The sequence below is a fragment of the Lagopus leucura genome, unplaced genomic scaffold (assembly GCF_019238085.1).
Source record: "Lagopus leucura isolate 7727_CA_CO unplaced genomic scaffold, USGS_WTPT01 Super-Scaffold_100004, whole genome shotgun sequence".
Classification (NCBI taxonomy): domain Eukaryota; kingdom Metazoa; phylum Chordata; class Aves; order Galliformes; family Phasianidae; genus Lagopus; species Lagopus leucura.
Genome location: NW_024962264.1, coordinates 59,812,655 through 59,833,445, shown reverse-complemented (window position 1 = coordinate 59,833,445; position 20,791 = coordinate 59,812,655). Strand labels below are relative to the sequence as shown.

Here is a 20,791-nt window from a genome sequence, read left to right as displayed (position 1 = left end):
GCAGCTGGCAGAAATCCTTCCTGCATGAAGTATAGTAGATGCTTGCCCAGTGTGAAAGAAGATTCATGGACCACCAGTGAGAACTTCATAGATTGCAGATGGCTCTCAAGGCCACTTTGGGAATAATTCCCATAAGAAATCTTTGATTAAATAAGTGTGTGCATATGTCTGTATATCAACTAAGTAAAGATGTGATTTGTCAAGTAAAGGAACAGCTGGGAAAAGCTGTGTCCAGCCAGATGCATTGTCCAAACCATCTGGCTTTCATAAAACTTCTAACTTCCTGGGTCTCATAGTCTGTTGATTATTCCATATTATGTGAAATGTTAACCACAGCTGTACAATCTAATTCCGAGTGCTTCTACCATTATTTCAGATATGGGCATGAGTATAGCCATTACTATTGTCTGCATTTGGCTACACCACTTGCAAATTTTATAGAAAAATGTAAGTGTCTAGGCTTTAGTCATGGCAGAAAGTCTTTGCAGAGTTTCTCACCACCAGAAATTTGTCTGAGTGCAGAGCCCTCTGGGAGGTTGCTCTGTAGTTGAAGGCTTTTACACTTTAGAATGTTCTGCCTTACATCAACAAAGGAAAAGCCCAATCACACTGCAGGGGACACCCAGCTAGAGTGGAAACAGAAACAGAAACCCACCTGCACTTAGAGTCATAGCAAGGCTCCTCTCTCAGCATCACTGGTCTTTGGCCACATGAACTAAGTTGAAGTGCTAATGCCCCAACTGGAACAACATTCAAGGCGTTTTGGTCACATTAAATCTTGAAGATTTAAGTAAGACTGTTGTGGAGGAAGAATACGGAGAACTGCTTATTTAAGCAAAATATGAAGAGTTAGAAGAACTTTTCTGAGAGCTGCATAAGGAACAGAGGATGGGGAAAAGTAATGTCTGAAAAAAAGACTCTTCAAAACTAGCCAGCTGGCTTGCACATGAAGGGTTTTCCATTTCTAGTGATTCTATTATAATACACAGCTATACAGGTTTTTTTGTTAGAGGAGGAGGGAGGAGAGTTGGAGAGGATGATCATCACAAGGAGCCAAAATCACAGAACTGAGTACATCCTCCTTTTTTACGGCATCTTCCAAGTTGTGCGCAATTCTGATCTGCTATATCCTGTTGGATCAAGCTTTGACATTGGAATTGTGATATTGGAAAGGAAATCCAGAAAAAATAATGATAAGTCATAGTTCTAATGAAAACCAAAGAGATAGCTATCCAACATGATTAAGTGTTTAAATGAAAATCAGACCTGAGATAGAGGAAAAATTTTTTACATAGATCCTGGTCTGTGCAACGTATCACTTCTATGGAGTGTTTGGAAACAGCAGCATACTGAATTGATGTACCTGTAGTGAGGAAGCAAAAGTAAAACATGGTTGATGTTTTTTTTTAGTTTACATATGAACCAGAACAGAAAAAATTGGACATTCATTGTCTTGATTTTGATGTCTGGAATGATTATTGCTATGGGAATGAGAAGAAATAACTGCTATTTAATGGCTCTGTATGCCTAGATAGTGCGTACATCTGGCATTCAGAATGACAAGGAAAGCAGGGTTTGTTTAAAATGGTATATATTCATGGAATTTTGATTTGTTGCAAGGACATGATTTAGTAGGCAACATTGGTGGCAGGTGGATAGTTGGACTAGGTGATGTTATAAATTTTTTCAAACCTTTGTGATACGATGATTTTGTTCTATGATTTTGTGATATATTGTTGGGGAAAAAGAAGGAAAAAAACAACAAACACGTCTTAAAGGTGTGCTAAATTAGCTAACTTCATATTCATTAAACTCTTGAGTTTTAAGTGAGTATTAGTTTATTTCTGTCAATGTGAATATTGACCCATTAAATTCTTATTTAAGTGTGTTGCATTCTTCTTTCTAAATGAAATCAGAAAAGGTAGCATCAGTGTGTAAACCTAACAGTGCTAATCTGTTTATTTTACTGGCAAAGCAGACATTGAGTGGAGGAATCTTAGAAGGTTTGTAGGATACTGTGAATGTTGTTAACACATCACTTAATTATATAACAGGAGCTTTGATTTTTCCAGAAGATTTGGGCAGTCATGGTTATATAGCAATTATAAACTGAGCAGGTGGGTCTTCTGTGAAAATCTGTATGAGCACATCAGCTGTGTATTTAGCTTGTTAACACCCTCCATCTCCCATTTAACTGAAGTCATGGTCATTGGTAAGCTCCAGCTTATCCAGCCATTGCAGTGACTAATACAAAAAGCCACTTTCAGGTGAGCAGGATCACATCTTTACATGATTTTTTGCTAAGTTATTGGCACAGTGAAATTTTGCATTGAAGAAGTGGGGCAGAATCATTTACTTGTCTTCCTAAAATCCATCTGGTCTTCCTATTACAAGAGAAATAATTTGTTTAAGTGATAACATTATTTTGAAAATAAGTGGACTTTTTTCTTTTGTTTTTCAAAAAAACTTAGAAGTAAAGGATCTCACATTTCATTTCATTGCAGGATATCTCAATGTGCTCTCAAATAACCGTTGGCGTGAGCGCTGGTGCCGAGTGAAAGACAATAAACTCATTTTCCACAAGGACAGGACAGATCTGAAGACACATATTGTTTCTATCCCTCTCCGTGGATGTGAAGTCATCCCAGGACTGGATTCAAAGCATCCCCTGACCTTCCGGCTGCTTCGAAACGGGCAGGAGGTTGCTGTGCTTGAGGTGCTGTGGATCTGATGGCTCTGACTTATAGAGACAACCACAAACTAAATTAGGGAAGCACTGTCAAACAACGTGACATTTCCAAAAATGTGCGGACTAATGTTATTGTAGAGATGGGTAATAAATACTGGAAGGAGAAAGGAAGATAGGAGTTGTAGGCAAAAGAAAAAATAAGATTTAGGAACAAGTCACATAACGCACTTCAGAAATGTCTGTAAGAAGCTTTTCCCTGCATTGACCTTCCTTTGACCTGGTGCTAAATTGTCTGTTCTCCTTTCTAGGCATGCTTTTTTATCAGAGATATGGTCCTTTTGGGTAAATAACTTAGTTCTAGTTAAATAATGAATCACTGTTGATGGGAACTCTAGAGTTCTTAGCTCTCATTTTTTTGCTGTATATGTTAGCCACTTTTGCTCAGTCTGAATTTGTGTCTTTCATTAAGAAAGACATTGTGCCAGTAACCTACTGAGTCTCTTTTTACACCCCTATGTTAGCTGCACAGTAACTGTGTGCCTGTAGGTGTGGGAAGAGAGAAGAGCACAGAGCTGTGGTCCTTGCAGCCTGGACAGATGCCAGTCTGACCTGTGGAAGGATCCAGGCTCTGATGGGATCTCATTTCATGGAGCAGAATTTGACTGAAGATAACTGGCAAACTTTGCCAGTTTGCCTTTGATGACTGTGCCACTCTGCAACAAATTCAGGAGCAAGTTATAACTGAAAAGTCAAAATGAAACTTCAAAAAATTATGTCAGATCTTGTTTTCAGATCTTGTTAAAATTGGATTTTGAAAAGTGGTTCAGGATTTGGCAGGAGATATTTGTCTGTTATATTTTGAAAGAAGAAAGCCACTTAAAGCCAGGTATAGTGGAGGTCATGGTAATCCCCTATCCTTGAAGGTCCTATTGCATGTGAGCAGTTCAGAGTTTGAAAGAAAGCATGTCAAGAATCTGAGAAAGACCATAAAATATTAAAGTAGTGAGAAATTTAGAAATCACACACTTTTCTTTTTTCCTTCCTTGTTTTCACTTATTTATTTTGCTACTGTTCAGATTTGAATTTTTAAAAATGAGTTTTAAAGTATTTGTACTTCTGCCACTTAAAAAATAAACACCGTCAGGTAGACATATGCAAATTGAATCTTTCAAAAAACACAAATGAAGTTTCTTCTACTAGTTCAAGTTTCTTTTCCACTCATTTCTACTTGGCAATAATGTTTAATTCTCAGGATTTATCCGTACTAAAATCTGTCTAGGAAAATAATTCAGTTCCAGCTTTCAATTTTCTGAAGTCTAAAATAAACATGACTTGAATCTAAATCAACTAGTCTTAAATGATTATTTTTATTTCTTTTGCGGAGATTGCCCACTTTGTATTACATCATAGCTGATGAGCACACGGCTTACTTAAAATGCAGTCCTTCTATCAAAACAGATTTAATGAGAAATCCTGGATTTTCTGACTTCAGCAGGAGGAAACCAGAGCCTCTTGTATAATATGGTCAGCCAGGAAGAATGCTGTATTTTGAAACAATGCTGTGACTACCTCACTTTGGTGGTGGACCAAAGACTTGACGTAGGGTTTTGCATTCTCCTTACAGGCATCTTCCTCTGAAGACATGGGCAGATGGATAGGGATGTTGCTTGCAGAAACGGGATCTTCGACAGACCCTGGAGCTCTGCACTATGACTACATCGATGTGGAAATGACAGCAAGTGTCATCCAGGCTGCAAAACAGACCTTCTGGTGAGAGGCATTCGGCTACCCGGTTGTTTTCAGTACTATGAGAATTTATATCTGCACATTAAGTCTGATGCCAAGAGAGCTTATCAAATCCCCTCAGCCTCTTTGCCAGATCTTGAAGTCCTGAAGTGTCTCAGCATTGCAGTATGGTAGATGTGTTTAAGATTATCTTGTTGGCATCTTGCTAAAGCTCTGTTAAATGCAGACACCAGCCAACTTTACTCATGTCTTGACTCATTTTTAAGTGAGTCTCTTTATTAACCACTATATTTTGCTTGAATCCTTAGAATTAACCCTGGAAAAAGACAATTATGCTGAAAAGTAAATAAATACATGGGTACATAGTTTGCAATCATTTACTTATTCACTATATAATATTTGTGTCTTAACAGAACCACTAGAAATGTGCATCAAATTTAACTGTGAGTCACCTTCTCAGTGTTTCCTTCTCATGTCCTTTTTTGATTAATTAAGAATTACATCAAGCCAGTTCAATTTATTTATAGCTTGTAATTGTGAAGGTGGAAATTGGGAAGCACTCTCGGCTGCAGCACAGAAATTCTGTTTAAAATGCAAATTGGTCCTTCATCACTGATCCTGTGTTAAGAAAAATAGCGCATACTTTGTATGTACAGCAATTTACATGTGCAAATTAACTTTGACACTAAAGCAGTCTCCAGTGGGAAGAGACTCTCATTTTTCCTGGGATTGATGAGACTGTTTAGAAGCAGGAGTGAGGGAATGACTGGGCCGCAGTAGATCTCCTCTGCAGATGTACGCTGTGGTTTGCTGGGGTCAGAAGGCAAGTGGCCTGACAAGACAGTTTGGAGAGGTGTCATCCCTCATCTCAGCCAAATGAGACTCTCTAGGGATTCAACAAATGTGAAATTTGTGTGACAATACATTAGAGAATCACACTTCATCTGCCTATCATAAAAGATCAATAACACCAAAAAAAGAAAAAGAAAAAGCTTCAGAGTTTTCCTAAAGAAAACACTTGCACTTACTATGTGTTAAGAAAGCTACAGCAAGAGAAAATGCTTAGCTTCATTCAGGATCTATCTTGAATGTCTTTAGATGGAAATCAAAGTGACTCCGTGTTACCACAATCCCAGTTCTGTGAAAACCAGATAGTTTTGATAGAATCAAAATGCACTGTGCTTATAGACTTATGTTAATATTTGTTTTGAAGTTAATAGGGTTCAAAAAGTTTATCCTGTGTTGACATGTGTTTTTGCTTCAGTCAGCATCTCACAATAACCACATTTAAGAAAGAAACAGAATGGAAACCTTTCGCCCCCAAATACTGCTTGGCTTTCCTTTTCTGAACAAATGTGATATTAATTGGAGCCAAGTGAAAAAACATATGCGACTAGACCACATGTTAGAAAGGAATGTCAAACAACTTGCAAAATAGCAAAATCCCCTATTAAAAATTAGTTAAAGTTCATTGGGTGTCTCTAAAAGTCTGTATGAACTTGTCAGAAAGCAACTAGAGTAGCCATGTGCTGATGTTCAACTATTCCTAGAAAAAGAGAGAAAATGACAATGATATTAAAATATTATTGCCACCCTTTTTAGAATGAATATTCGTATTCCAATTTAACTGTGGTTGTCATTATGGTTTGGTGAACATTCAGTCACTTCAGACTTTTCCTGAGATTGATGCTCTGCCAAATAATTGGTTCTTCATTAATTATCTCATCAATTTTCTGTATGTGAATCATTAGGCTTCTAGGAAAGCCTGAATGAAAATTGTTTCCAAGCAGTTTTTTCCATTGGCTTTCCCATTTAGCAGTTTCAGAATGCAATTAACTTATGTGGATGCATCTGTAAACTAGTTTAATGAGGCTCAGTGTAATAATGTTCATGAAGTGTTTACTGATACTTAGATAAACTTTAGCTTTCTTTGCTGATGGAAACAGTTATGGCAGGTGCATCAGATCTTGTTAATGAATATCCCAGTTTTCAAATGTGTATAATACGCATTGCTTTCAATGAATCTACTTAAATAAGCAGAAGCATAATAACAGCTCTGAATGTAGTCCTTCAGGCTAACCAGAAACAATTGAGTAATGTTCTTCATTAAGAGAAACAGTAGATAAATGCATCCCTTTAATAATGTCTAATGAAGTATGAGATAAAACAATTTTTATCCTGGCATTTATGGTAGGCTTTTTATTGTTTGTTTCTTTTAAAAAAGAAAAGCTTCTGGCTAGTGATTATGCCATTTTATGCCCTGCCTGTGCATTTTACTGGGGCTGAGGCAGGTCTAAAAGGCTCACACTCAACTGAGCAAGTTCATTCCTCCTGCAAGCCTGGGTCTCCTGAGACTCAGGTGAGCCATTGCTGGATCACATCCGTCTCCCTCAGAATACCTATTTCAATGGTTTAGATGTTATTTCAAAGCCAAAAGAAAGCAAATGTTAAAACCACAGAATTCCTGAGCTTTGGCCAGCACTACAGAAGACCCTCTCAGCTTTAGCAGGGCTTTGTCATATTTTATGAATATCAGCGCAGAGCCTGAATAGTCCCATTGTTTGAGATGGAAAGCTTTGTGTTCCCTTTCACTTATACCTGAATCTATAGGAATTATTTGGAATCTCACTCTGTACCTCATTTAGTTTCAGAGCTTGCTAGGAAAGAAAACTAACCTTTGAGGTTGTTACAGCCTTTGGGCTTGAATCTTCCAGTTTCTGCATTTTTAGATCTTTGCTCTGAACACAAATCCCACTGTACTCTGTGATACTATGCATGTGTTCTTCAGAATTCCTGTAAAAGAAGCAACAGTACTGGTTCTGAGGAGAGCAAACAAAAGCAAAATTATTTGTCCCTCTTGAAGCTTTTAGAGGGCTCTTCTCCACTGTGTGAAATGCAGTGGTAATGAGAACAGGGTCTGTTTGTATGTAAAGTTGTCCAGGTGGAGAGCTAGGAAGCACACTGCCATTGTACAGACTCCACACAGCCAAAAGTTGGGACATGGACATGAAAAATCCCCAGAATATGGGAAGAATGATTCGTGGATGGGCTGACTTACATTTCATCAGAGTTCCACCTTTTTCTGTTTTTCAGTTTTTTGCTAGATTATTCATTAATTAATTCATTCATTATTTTTTGCTTGATTATTGCTCCTCCGTATTCCCAGTTTGTTTCCCCCTGACCATGTGTGCACTCAGAAACACCTGCTTCTCGTGCATGCAGACAGCAAGGGAATGTTTATGGGACACTGGCAAGTTGGTTTATAACATAGATCAGCAGGTTCCCATGTAAATGTGCCAGCGATTGGTTACAGCTGTTGCCATCCTGGTTTTCACACAGTCTTATCCTTGCTCTCAGAGTACAGTATGGAAACACATGGTGTAATATTGGCTGCTAGCAGCAACATATGAGTAGCAAAAGAAGGAAAGCTGTCCACAGCATTCCTGCAGAAGATGAGAATATATGTGCTTCCAGGCTACAGAATCTGACACAGGGAATGTACCACAGAATCATCATTTAGACTTGGGTTCAAGTGCTGTTTTTTATTATTTTTATTTTGTTTTATTCAGTTTTATGAACAGGCGAGTTATATCCACAAATCCATACCGGGGAAGCACTGCCAATGGCTATGCATGTCCGAGTGGAATGGCACTTCATTACGATGATGTTCCCTGCATAAATGGATCGGTAAGAATTGAATTTACACAGCACAAATGGTTTGCATGTGTTGAATGCATGGACATCTGAAAATTATATTATCTAAAAAGGCCCACTGGGCAGATTCCAAATGAAGTCCTATTTTTCATACTGGGGACTGCAAACTTCCCTCACACCTATAGAGTATTAGGGGTGTGGGACATATTGCTTACATTAACCTGTACATGAGCCAACATGCATTTAGAAAGCAGTTGCCTGTTGATGATTTGTTGCCAAGTCCTTGAATATAATACTGACTCAAGGGGATATTTTTCAGATCACACTGAAGCTGGCAAAACTAAGTACTCAGTTACACCAGGTGCATTTTGGTGTCTGTTAAAAACATACAGAACATTTTTCTGTCCCTGGGGATGTGTTCCCCATGAGAGCAGGTATTGCACATCCCAAAGGAGAGTCATAGGGGTTGATTCCATCCACATAATACACAGAGCTGATCACAGTCAGCTGTGAAATCGGTTCTAATGTATAATTTACCCATAGTGATATGTGATCCTCACAATTTACAGGGCAGATACAGCTCATGGCAGCTTTTAATTTGGGCTGTTTGGTAAATGCTCCCACTAAGGCTGAGATCAGAAAAAATTATTGTTTCCAAGTGCCAAGTGAACTGCAAGCAAAGTCCTCCATCATTTCTTCGTAATGTCAGAAAGATGGTAGAAAAAAAAACCTTTTAGGAACTGCAAGCAACAGCATGTGGGGCGAGTAGTCTGTGTGTGTAGTTCTTGGATGTGCTCAAGCCTTTGTGTGAGTAGCATACTGCCACAGCCAGAATGGATTAAGGAAGGATATTTGGCAACCAGGCCCATGATTTCTTTTAAGATTAATTGAATGAATCACTGGAGTATTGTTGTTGAGCTTTCCATTTTTCTGAAGAAAAAAAAAAAAAAAGGAAATGGCCTGTAGTTATTATTTTAGATAGTTAGCTCAGAATGATAATCTTCCAGCAAGTAAAATGTAATACTAGCATATCAGCAGCTGGTATTCACTGCAAATACATATAGCCTGAAGAAGGAAAAAAAAAAAAAAAAAAAAAGGAAAAAAAGCCCATTTTGGCATGTGCTAGCAGTTAGGCATTATTGCTTTTAACAACTCATGTACCAGATGTAATCCCACAGATTCATCTGTGCAGCCCATGAGGGTCCCCCTGTTAACACATTCTCCTTGTGCCCCCTCAATGCTGAGCTAACAACTGACGATACAGTCTGTGAGCAGAAAGGGTAATAGGATAGCATCAGCTTGCTCATGCAATGGAAAATGCAAAGGCTGTGAGCCATGTAATACAATGCTTCCTTTCCATTCTGTGCCTTCCCCCCCCCTTTCTGAGTAGTTAGCTTCAAGAGTAAGCAGTGAGCATAGGCTTGCTAAATGTGGAGGGCTTGCTATAGTCAGAAATCTTACTAATGTTTTAATTTCACTCAGGTTCTGCATGAGGTATTGTTTACTAACTGCCAAAGTGTGTGTATTGCAGTGGGAACCAGAAGATGGCTTTCCTTCTTCTCGTAGCAGGAACATGGGAGAAGAAATGCTTTATGATAACGCAGGCCTGTACGATAACTTGCCGTCTCCAAAAATCTTTGCGCGCTATCCGCCAGCTGACAGGAAAACCAATAGGTTATCTACTGACAAACTCTCCTCTAACCATTACAAACACCCTGTCTCATCCAATCTGTCTTCTGCTCAGTCTGTCACTAATACCTCTGCTGTGGGGAGGGGATCTGTCTCGCAGGTACTGTACTATTTAATACTTGATAACACTTTTTATTTTTTTGGCTGTTCTGTTTATCTGATTGTTATGTTAAGGACGTTGGGCTATTTCAGTCACTGAGCACTGAAGTGCTTGTGGGTCAGTCACCAGACTGCTGCCAATAAAACAGTTTTGCCAAGTGATACATGGACAAGGTTTTCCTCATGAGCTCATGATGATTTTCAGATTGTAGGTAGTACCAAGCAGATAGATGTGGCCTTCTATGCTTAATCTGAACACATATGTAGTTTCCTTCTATGTCCTTGGCATACAGTAGTGGCTTCAAAATTAAAAAGAAAAAGAAATATGACTCGGTTGTGACAGCAAATTCACATATCTGGAATGATTAAGCTATATATTATATATGTATAATATAATATACAAATACTAAATTATATGCACCATATTCAAATAACTGCTGGTTATTTTCTTCCTGACCTTGGTCTGCTGCATCAGGCTTCTCATTCCACTTTCTTTTCAGTCCTTTAAAGGTTTTTGAAGGAGATGATGAAGATGCCAGGGCACAGATGTGTTTGGCTAACATATTCTAGGTGGAAATGTGAGGAGTAGGCAGCACAATGTTTTTCATCCTTGGTTTCATTTTTTTTAATAAGAAAAATTTTTAGAAGCTTGCAGTTGTAGAATAGAAAATAATGTGTTAACTCTTAACATTTAAAAATGTGTAACAACTGAATCATTTTGAAACAAAAACACATGTACCACAAGGTTATATAATAAATAAGAAAGTGTTGAATTTTTCTGTGGCAAACCGTGTTGAGCAATCAATGAGGGCAATCAGTGTTGAAAAAACTGTGTTTCAGGAATATTTACTATATGAAATTATTATAAGGAACAACTATTCTGCCTCACAGTGGCTATATTAGTATAGTAAATGCTTGATGTTCAAATAATTTGGAAACCATGGTGCCACTAGAAACGGGGTGTTCATCCCCTCATTATTCTGTGATTCCTGTTGATTTCCCTTCTGGGATCCAGCTAAGCAGGCTGCTCTCAGAGACCAAGTCCCTGGAGAATGCTTTGTCTCTAGCTGGATCAATGCAATCTATTAAGGCTCTCTGAGCAGGCAGCTTTTTGTCAAGATTTGCCCTTGATGAGTGGATAACTGCCATGCCAGTAGCACAGGAGTAGCTGAGGCCCATTTCTGCTTTTGTTTTTAAACAGTTTAAAGGCAAGAAGCCTCCTGCAACTTCTAACGGGATCACTGCAAAAGTGAGAACATTAAATAGCCAACCGAAGAAACCTGACTCAGTGTCATGTGTGAAGCGCACAGCATCCAGTAAGTATTTCTACTCACTGCTACCACTGTGAATGGAATCATGAGGGTACCCAAGACAGCTGTCTTCTCGGTAAACAAGATGAATAGCCACTACAGCTCTTCTGTATCTGAGGGACTGGGCAGGAGATGCCCACCGTGACACCAAATGGGAGACACTGTGTGCATTAGTGACTCATTATTACTCCAGCCATGCCATGATGTAAGAGGTTGTAATGTGGAGAGTGATAAATGTATCTCTGTGGCTGCAAAAAGCCATGAGAGCAGAAGGAAAAAAAATTAGTAATGATTCTTCATTTGGATTGTAAGGTAATTTTGTATTCCTGTGGGAAGAGGAGCGTGAGAAGCTAGGAAAGTCATGAGAACATTATGGTGCTCATAAGAAAAATTACTCTTATCTCTAATGAAAAAGATATAACAAAATAATGAAAACAAATGTACAGCTTAAAAGCTTCCTTAGAGAGATGAGATTTCAGACTATAAACAGCAGATTCAGAATATGGATTCCTCTGGGCAGGTGGATTGCCTGTAGGTAATATGAGTACATCCTTTCTGAGATGGAGGTTCCGAAAAGAAATTTTATAGGAAGAAAGTATGAGGAGACTTGTCAAATTTCCAGCCCTCGAAATTTTTAATAATTAAAAGCAATCCTAACAGAGAGAGTTTCCCTTAAAAAAGAAAAGACAACAAAGACCTATAGTTGTAATTTTTAAGATTTGGATTCCAAAATTTGGCTTCTGCTAGTGAAGGAATGAATGTGACTTTTTGAGACTATGGCAATTTTTTCAGGAGTCATGGATTTAAAGGGAATATAAGAAAATAAAGTTAGGTTTTTAGGATTAAAAAATTGTGTCTTTCCAACTACACAAGTCAGTTGACATTGGAGTAGATTGTTGGAGACAAGGCGTCTCAGTTACCAGTGGCTGACTTAAACTGGTTAGGCAGCTGTTTCTCAGGAATAGTTTAGGTACAATGGATGGCCTACAGATATGCAGACAAGCTGATCTGTGGGGTGACCTATTTCCTTTAAGTTGCTGCAGGAGCAGAGGTATAATTGTGTCTGTGAAATGAATTAGAACACATATATGTGAGCCAGGAAAAAAAAGCACTTCTATGGGAAATAAAAAAGAAGAAGAAGAAGAAGGAAAGAAAGAAAGCTTATAAGTATCAAACTGAGAATGTCATTTTGTTCTATTCAGTCAGGTGAGAAAAGACATGTGCTTTAGGTACTAGAAATAGAAATGGAAGCTAGCTAAAAAGGGCAAATGTAGTTTTTCCTTTGACCACTTCAAATTAAAAATCAGGGCTTCTGAGATAAATAGAAGCTTTCTTTCCTTGCTCTGAACTACAAAGAAGCTCAAGGCATTTTTAAAAAACACTGTAATAAAACCTAGAGATTAAACTGTCTATCCTGTAGTATTTCCTTAGCTGTGCTTCAGAGCTCAGCAGGAATCACATAACTTCAGAAAAAGCCAGTGGAAGATGGATGTCCTCCAAACATGAAGTGCATCATGTGATGTTTCAGTTCCAGGTATAGTTTTGGGTTTTACTGTTAGTTGAACTGAGTCATTGAGGTAACGAGCTGCCTGAACAGCTGAGGAAGCACATGTACACTCACACACATCTATTCTATAAAGGCTTGATTAACCCAAAGTTAGATTGAGGAGGGTTAAGTTTTTTGTGTCTACCATTTCAACCTGTGACCAGAGTTTAAATGGCAGCAGACAGGGTCCAACTGGATCAAATAAATAATTACCATCTAATATATACAGATGCAGAACAGTACAAATATGGTAAGAATCGCGTGGAGGCTGATGCAAAGAGGCTACAGAGCAAAGAAGAGGAACTGCTAAAGAGGAAAGAAGCGCTGCGGAATAGGCTGGCCCAGCTCCGAAAAGAAAGGAAAGATCTACGTGCTGCCATTGAAGTGAATGCTGGTATGAGATGCTTTTTTGTGCTCAGTCCTGCCTGTGGCATTCTGTGATGAAGAGATGCCATTACATGAAATTTGGTCTTGATGTTAAATTATACTCTGTAATATCTGTATTTCGTTTTTACACATACACAAATTTTGTATGAAGATGTGTGCGTACATATAGATAAACACACCTATGAAATGATAGTGATGCATATGTAAAGCAAGCATAATATGGGAATAATTTTATTGTGGCTAGCTAATTATGTTTTCATTACATGGAAAAATAACAAAAACATTGATTTGCAATTAGACTTCAAATCTAGGAAAGGAGCCTGAAAGAACGCATTTGCTTCCCATTGCTGAACTTTTTACATGACAAATGTTTTTCTGCAAATTATAAAACATTCTTATGAAGTGATTCTTTGAGCCCTTCTTTTTTTTCTTTTTAAAAAAAGAAAATAATTTTTGTAGAAGTGTCAATTAAAGCTTCCTGTTGAAATAACAACATTGCTGTGGATGACAGGCAGGAAGACCCAAGTGATTCTTGAAGACAAGTTAAAGAAGCTGGAAGAGGAATGTAAAACAAAGGAGGCTGAGCGTGTAAACCTGGAGCTAGAACTGACTGAGGTGAAAGAGAGCCTTAAGAAAGCCCTGGCTGGTGGCATCACACTGGGCTTGGCTATTGAGCCCAAGTCAGGAACATCAAGTCCACAGGTATGCAGATTCCAAGACAACAGGGTGGCTCCATTAAAATAAGTGGGAAGTCAGACTTTTCCAAAGGTTTATGAAGCACATGAAATAAGAACAGAATTGTTTTTTTTTTTGATCATTACCTGTATTCTTCATCTCTGTGCAATATACTTTCTAGAGCAGTGGGGAGCAAGAAGAAGGGAATCACAAGTTGTATATATAACTTAGTATTTGTGTTAGGATAACGCTCAAAAGCTGACTCCCCCTTGTCCTCAGTGTTTGTAGACAGAGTTTGTAAACTGAGATATTTCTCATTCCCAAGAAGAGATTTAAATACACCGTATCATCATGCAGTGACTGAGATCTGCTTGTTTTGGTCACACTGTCACCCTTTGCAGTGACTACCTCCTACACATTGGTGATGGAGTATGGTGTCCTGGCTGCAGCAGCTGGGTAATTGTATCACAGAGATCATACAGCCATGTGTCAAACCGTCCCCATTACCCACTGTCATTTTATTACAGAAAATGAATTTTCATTAGAGAACATACACTCTATTTTTGTTCTACCTCCTTTTTAATTTATTCATCATCATCATGAATACAATTTCTTTAAAAGTAGTTTCTGCATTTCTAAGTCTAAGCATTATTGCCTCTGTGACTACTTGGAGGAAACTCAGTGTATGGTTTTCACTCTTTATTAGTCCCCAATTTTCAAGCACCGAACTTTGGAAAACTCTCCAATCTCCAGTTGTGATACCAGTGACACCGAATGCTCAATACCTGTGAACAGTGCAGCAGCTCTGAAGCGACCTCCCTCATCGAATAGTTCTCCATGTCGGGGGCATGTACTTCGAAAAGCAAAGGTGAGAAGACATATATAGTTTTCTTTCTCTGTCCTTTTTCTTACGTACTTTAAAAAAAAATACATGTTTACTCTGGAGAGATGAGAGAGAGAGAGAGAGGGAAATACTGGCTCTTTTTTCTGTGGGTGAAATTTAGCTTTCAGAAGTGGCAGTGCCATGTCAAGATTATTTGTATTACTTCACCTATGCTTTATAAATGCTGTCCTCTAGGCAGGAGTGATTTGGGGGAATCATTTGTAGATTAATTGATAATCAGATTTAATTCCACTTCTCTCTGTGTTCCTTTCTAACTTTAATTTGCAAGAAAAGTTGTATGTAGAGTAGACAGCCCATCCAAAATTCAGTGTTACACTAAGCAGCATAGCTGAAATGTGTCTGAGAGCTCACAGTTATGATGGAACACATTATCAGGGCTGATCTTTGCCAGCTGTACAAGAACAGAATAATCCTGCACTATATTAATTGGAAATGCAATTTACTTACTCCTAAAGTGCATTTAAAGTAAAATCAGTTTAATATAATTCAACACATACCAGGATGAAGTTTGCATTCCTGTTGTACTGTTACAGACTTTTTAATTTTTGTGCTTTATATTCAGTGGGATTTGTACGACCATTCTTGTGGACTACACTTGCAATAGAACATAAGCACGTGGGCAGCACATAAGTAAGGGTGACAGTAGTAGCACTGGCTCATGCTTTTGTTGATTGGGTAGTTCACTTCTAATCGTAATTATCAGTAATAATAATCACAGACAGCTATTTCTGTGCCATCCCTTTTTTTTCTTTCTTCCAAAGTAATGAAACATTATTCAAGGTAGTTGGTTTTTTTTTTTAAATAACTTTTGTTAAAAGCAGTCACGGCATCATTAATAAAACACATTTACATTATCTGAGCATAAGCCTGACGCTTAAATGTACTAGATACTAAAAAATCATCAGCTTAGCAGATTATTTGGTTCTATGACTCAAGCATTGACTCCCTGTGTTTCTTCTAGCCACCATTAGGGTCTCAATATTGCAATGAATTAATTCTCCTGCTGTAGCTTACGTGAGTGTGTTTCCACCAGCCTTCCACAATTTCCTCCCTCTTTGCCATAGGCATCATAGCCTTTTCTGTCAGTTGCCCTGATTCATTTACATTCAGCTAAGAATAATTAAACGGGGAGTGATTGGCTTCAATTCTTATTAACTTTGAAGTTTGGTGCTTCTATTTGAAACTTGGAGAAGAATTTGTGCACTCCAGAGCTTATCTTTGAATTCCAATTATGCTATAATTTGTCTCATAAAGATATCATCTTTAGCTACACATTTTTGTTTTAGATTTGCATGTTAGCACAGCATTACTGGGGAAGTGTGTCTAGCAGTTAGAGCACAGTCCTGACAAAAAGCAGCATGGATTTTTTTCATGAGTGCTACAGACTGGTCAGGCACATTTAATCTTTTGATCTGGAGAAACGTATAAAAACCTGAACAGTGTTGGTGTAAAGAATACTTTACAGCTGTATTTCATTTTTGTGTTCAGCTTATACCATACAGGAAAAGCCCTGCCGTGCTGTTCGATATCACTGCACTTTGGGTGGCACAATAGGTTGGTCAAGTCCTGTTGGAGGGGAATCATGAATATAAGATTAGATTAATCTGAAAGTCTATAGAGCTACTAAGTGCATTTCCCACCCTGGGAAAAATAACTCAAAATATCCAATTCAGCTTTAGTAGCTTTTTCCTGAAAGCCTCACGCACTAAATATTAACAATGAAATTTTGCTGAATTAGATAGTGCAACCCAAGCTGTGCTCAGCCCATTCGCCAGGAGCAGCAGCCAAATCCTGCCATCAGGTATGCATCTGCAGCACACCCGCCTTTTAGTGGGCGTTAAACGTGCATATGTGAGGGTGGAATTTGGCTCTCAATTCTTCTGGCCTTTTGCAGTTATGAGTGAGCCCAGGCCTTATAGATGTGGCTAAACAAAAGGAGTCACACGTGAGTATCTCAGAGCAGAACTTGGCTTCGGCACATGCATGTCAGTGCAATGTGTGGGAGTGAAACGGATTTCACATCCGTGCTAACACTTGTGTCTTCAGCAGCTGGCAGGTCTCCCAATGTTATGGTTGTATAAGCATTCACAATGTTGGTTTTTTTTCACTCTCTGCTCTGCACTGAATGCCTCCCTTTTCACTCTTCCCCTTGCACCAGGCCTGTCACCAGCCCCTCGTGTTTGCATCCACCCTCTTGGCAGCCCTGGAGCACTGCATCCTTCTCTGCTGCTGGATTTTTAATTTTTTTTTTAAACTTTTCTTGTAACATCCATGATTTTAGCGTGTTGGGGAATATTTTGGGTCAGTCAGAAGGAATTGTGATTTTGTTAATCTATGCTGCAGGAGGGAGACTATAGTAAATGAAATCTTATGGTTTCCCAGCTCCCAGTCAGGTTGTCGGTGTTGACTTAAACATTCTTTCATTGAATTGAACCTGCAGGAGCAATGGAAACCAACAGACACTCCTTCTGCACCTGCAAAAGAAGCTGCTGCTCTCAAGGCTTATTTAACACTTCTTTAAAAAAAATTCTCTTCCCAGTTGTTCAGCCAAGCACTTCCTTTAGAGCTTTGGCAGCACAGACAAAGAGAATATATATTTAACACCCATTTTAAAAAGTAATCTAGAGTTCATCAATACTGTGTTTTAAATTTAGGTTTACCATAATTTAAATTGTTAAATGTTAAAAATGTATTATACTTTAATAACATTACCTTTTATATGGAAAAAAGCCAGCCAAGCTTAAAAAAAAAGTAGTAAACTTATTTTTCCTGCATTTCTAAAGCCACCGACTGTGACTTTTGATGGTGTTTTATAGTGTGTCACAGTCATGGAGCTGTTTAGCCAAACTGATGCTTTTACCGCTTTCAGCAGCAGAAAGAGATATTTACATATATAAATAAAAGTTCTCAGCTAGAGCTTTTAAATAATGTGGAATGAGTGTTAAACTCAGGAATTCAGCCTGAGAGCCAAGTTAGCAAGCTGCCTGCAGAGCATGTCTGCAGAGTCGATGGCTGGGAGAGGAATTTGTAGACCCCTGTTCCTGGCTGAGAGCAGCTGTGGGATGGCTCCACAGAGATTACTTCAGTGAGAGGCCAACTCCTTTAGAGCTTCATTATTTCCTATCTCTGTATGGATGTAATTTAGGGAGTTGGTACATCATAGATGTACTAGGCTGAGCCCAGCTTTCTTTATCTCCTCTGCTCCATTGTATTGTTAGGAAGTACTGTAGCTATCAGCCAAATCAATGGCCACTAGTTTGATTTAATGGGGTGTTTAGCCATAGCTAAACTAAACATAGCTAAACTAATCACTATGATTTTTCACTTACATAGCAGAAGAAGTGGGGTCAAGTGCATCCTCAGCAAGTTTGCTGATGATACCAAGCTGTGGGGTGTGGTCTAGAGAGACGTAGACAGACTTGAGGTTCAACAAATGTAAATGCAAGGTCTTGCACCTGGGTTGAGGCAACATCCACCAGTAATACACGCTGGGGATGAAAGGATTGAGTGCAGCCCTGCTGAAAAAGACCTGGAGGTAATAGTGGATGGGAAGCTGTACATGACCCAGCAATGTGCCCTTGCAGCCCAGAAAGTCAACTATATACTGGGCTGCATCAAAAGAAGTGTGGCCAGCAGGACAGGAAGGTGATCCTCCCCCTCTGCTCCATGCTGGTGAGGCCTCTCATGGAATACTGTATCCAGATGTGGAGTCTTCAGTACAGGAGAGACATGGACTGTTGGAGCACATCCAGAGGAGGGCTACAAAAATTCTCCAAGAGATGGAACAGCTCTTTTACAAGGACAGGCTGAGAGTGCTGGGGCTGTTCATCCTGGAGAAGAGAAGGCTCTGAGGTGACCTGATAGCGGCCTTTCAGTATCTAAAGGGGAGCTACAGAAAAGAAGAGGACAGACACTTCAGCAGGGTCTGTGGTGATAGAACAAAGGGAAATGGCTTCAAGCTTAAAGAGAGGAGATTTAGGTTGGATATAAGGAAAAAGTTTTTTTTTTTTACAGTGGGGGTGGTGAGGCACTAGCACAGGTTGCCCAGAGATGTGGTGGATGCCCCATCCTTGGAGACTTTCAAGGTGAGGTTGGATCGTGCCCTGGACAGCCTGATGTAGCTGTGCATATCCCTATTGCAGGGGAGTTGGACTGGATGACCTCTAAAGGTCCCCTTCAACTCTAAGGGTTCTATGATTCTGTGATATGAAGTTGCAGTAGTAATACTTTTCTTTTAAATACCTGAATGAAAGTATTATAGATTGCATACTTTGCAGTGGTTGGTAACATTTGTTATCGTCAGTTAAGAGGCGGGGAAACTGAGCTATAGGAAAGCAAAAAGTTTTCTAAAATTTAATGAGCACTAGATCAACTTGGATTCTGTGTATAGGAAACAAATTTAGTGTTAACTATTTGATTTACTTTACCCTACCTAAATCTCACTTTTTTGTCATATAAATGTGTGCCTATCAGGAATTTTGTTAAAAAATTAAAATTTTTTAAAAATGGAAGAAAATAGCAATCACTGTATGTCAGCTATAACAGCTATATTCAATGCTTGCTTCTTTCTCACATATGTAACGTAGAAAGCTCTAGAAAGGAAAAGGTTTCCATGTGTAGTTGAATGGAGAAGGTGGAAACGGACTGTATCAGTCCATACTTTTTAGCATTCTGTAGCTAACTTGAGGGCTAGTGGCTGAATCCGGTAGAGTCAGTGAAAAAACTGTTACTGACCTCAGCTGGCTTTGGCTTAGCAGATCTGATGACACTGGCGAAATATCTTGATTTCTCTAACATTTTCCATATTTCTTTTCCCCCTTTCAGGAATGGGAGATGAAGAATGGAACATAAGTACAGCAAAACCACTCACTTTCCATAAAGGCTTTGCCTATTATGGACCACAACATAGGCTGCAAAGGACTCATCCGGTGTATCAAGCGATACAACATAAGAGGTTTTATAATTCTGTTAAGTTAATGGTAGCTTGGCGCTAATTTGCCTGTATTCCCTCTACTGTATTGCTGTGTAACTACATGTGCCCCTTTTTATTACCTGTAACTCTTTATTTCCAGCTTCACTGGTAACACAAATGGAAACCAAAAAGCAAACCAACTGTAGTAAGTAAAAAGAGGCATATAGTTGCAATTGAAAGTTTACTTTGCTGAAACAGTACAGACCAGCAATGTGAATTGCATTGCATCAGATGGCCTGAACAGCACTGAAGACTGGTGCGTTATTTAAGACAGATGTGAACTCATTTCAGATAAGTACTCTTGCAGGTAACACTGCTTTGGAGAGCTCTGCATGCCACAAGTGAGGCCACGTTGCTATTAGCGGTCCATGTGGCAAAAGAAAACTGAAGAAATGGCTTCACATGAATGGCATGACTTGCTTGGACTGGGAAGTGGGGAATTCATCACTGCTACTGCCTTGATGGCAGTGAGAGACAGTGGAATAACACAACTCAGCTGTGAAGAGTTTTTGGATGCTTTTTAAGATAGATTTTTGTCATTGGGAAATAAAAAGCTTCCACACATTGAAAAAAATAGATTTTAGTACATTAGCTTTATTCTGAGGCACCAGTCATTTTCAAAAGTCTTGTTGTCTAGCAGTGATTCATTTCTGATTTTGTTAGAAGGCAAACAGGTATTTTTAGATATTGCTTCTTTTCTATACTTTTTGAAAAAGAAAAAGAAATGTAATTGAAATTAATCCTCAACAGATAATGGCAACTCAGAATAGCTTTTGAGGTCTGTCATGTTTTTTTTTTTAAATATAGTATTGTTAAACTTGAGTTATAGAACACTGCTGTACTTCATTTTCTTCATCTTTTCAGACCTCAGCTGTTATTTTTGAGGAAGACAAGACTGAAAGGATGATAATTTTAAGTCTTTTTTATAAACATTTTTACAAAGAATTGGGGATTTTCTCAGACAGAAGTCGGATTTCTAGGAAACAGTATCTTGTATTTTAGTCTGTGACATTGTAGACGTGTTCATCTTTGTCTCTATCCGTGTCACTCCTGTGAAATTACATGCATTAAATTGCCAGCTGAAGCCTTTCAAAATCTCAAGATTGGCATAAGACAGAGA

At 38.7% G+C, this 20,791-nt stretch overlaps 1 protein-coding gene across 3 annotated transcripts in view; it reads left to right on the top strand.

Annotated features, from left to right (window-relative positions):
• AFAP1 (actin filament associated protein 1) overlaps positions 1-20,791 on the top strand; it is a 104,589-nt gene extending 83,798 nt beyond the window's left edge. The window contains exons 10-18 of one of the 3 annotated variants that reach the window (XM_042871231.1): positions 2,505-2,716; positions 4,314-4,459; positions 8,005-8,122; positions 11,079-11,193; positions 12,963-13,127; positions 13,632-13,822; positions 14,502-14,663; positions 16,594-16,644; positions 19,524-20,791. In XM_042871231.1, coding sequence (XP_042727165.1) covers positions 2,505-2,716; positions 4,314-4,459; positions 8,005-8,122; positions 11,079-11,193; positions 12,963-13,127; positions 13,632-13,822; positions 14,502-14,663; positions 16,594-16,599 — 1,115 coding nt within the window. In that variant the 3' untranslated portion in view covers positions 16,600-16,644; positions 19,524-20,791. Of the gene's footprint in view, positions 1-2,504; positions 2,717-4,313; positions 4,460-8,004; positions 8,123-9,620; positions 9,879-11,078; positions 11,194-12,962; positions 13,128-13,631; positions 13,823-14,501; positions 14,664-16,593; positions 16,645-19,523 lie in introns of all 3 variants that reach the window. The other 2 variants (XM_042871232.1, XM_042871230.1) reach the window with 2 other exon arrangements.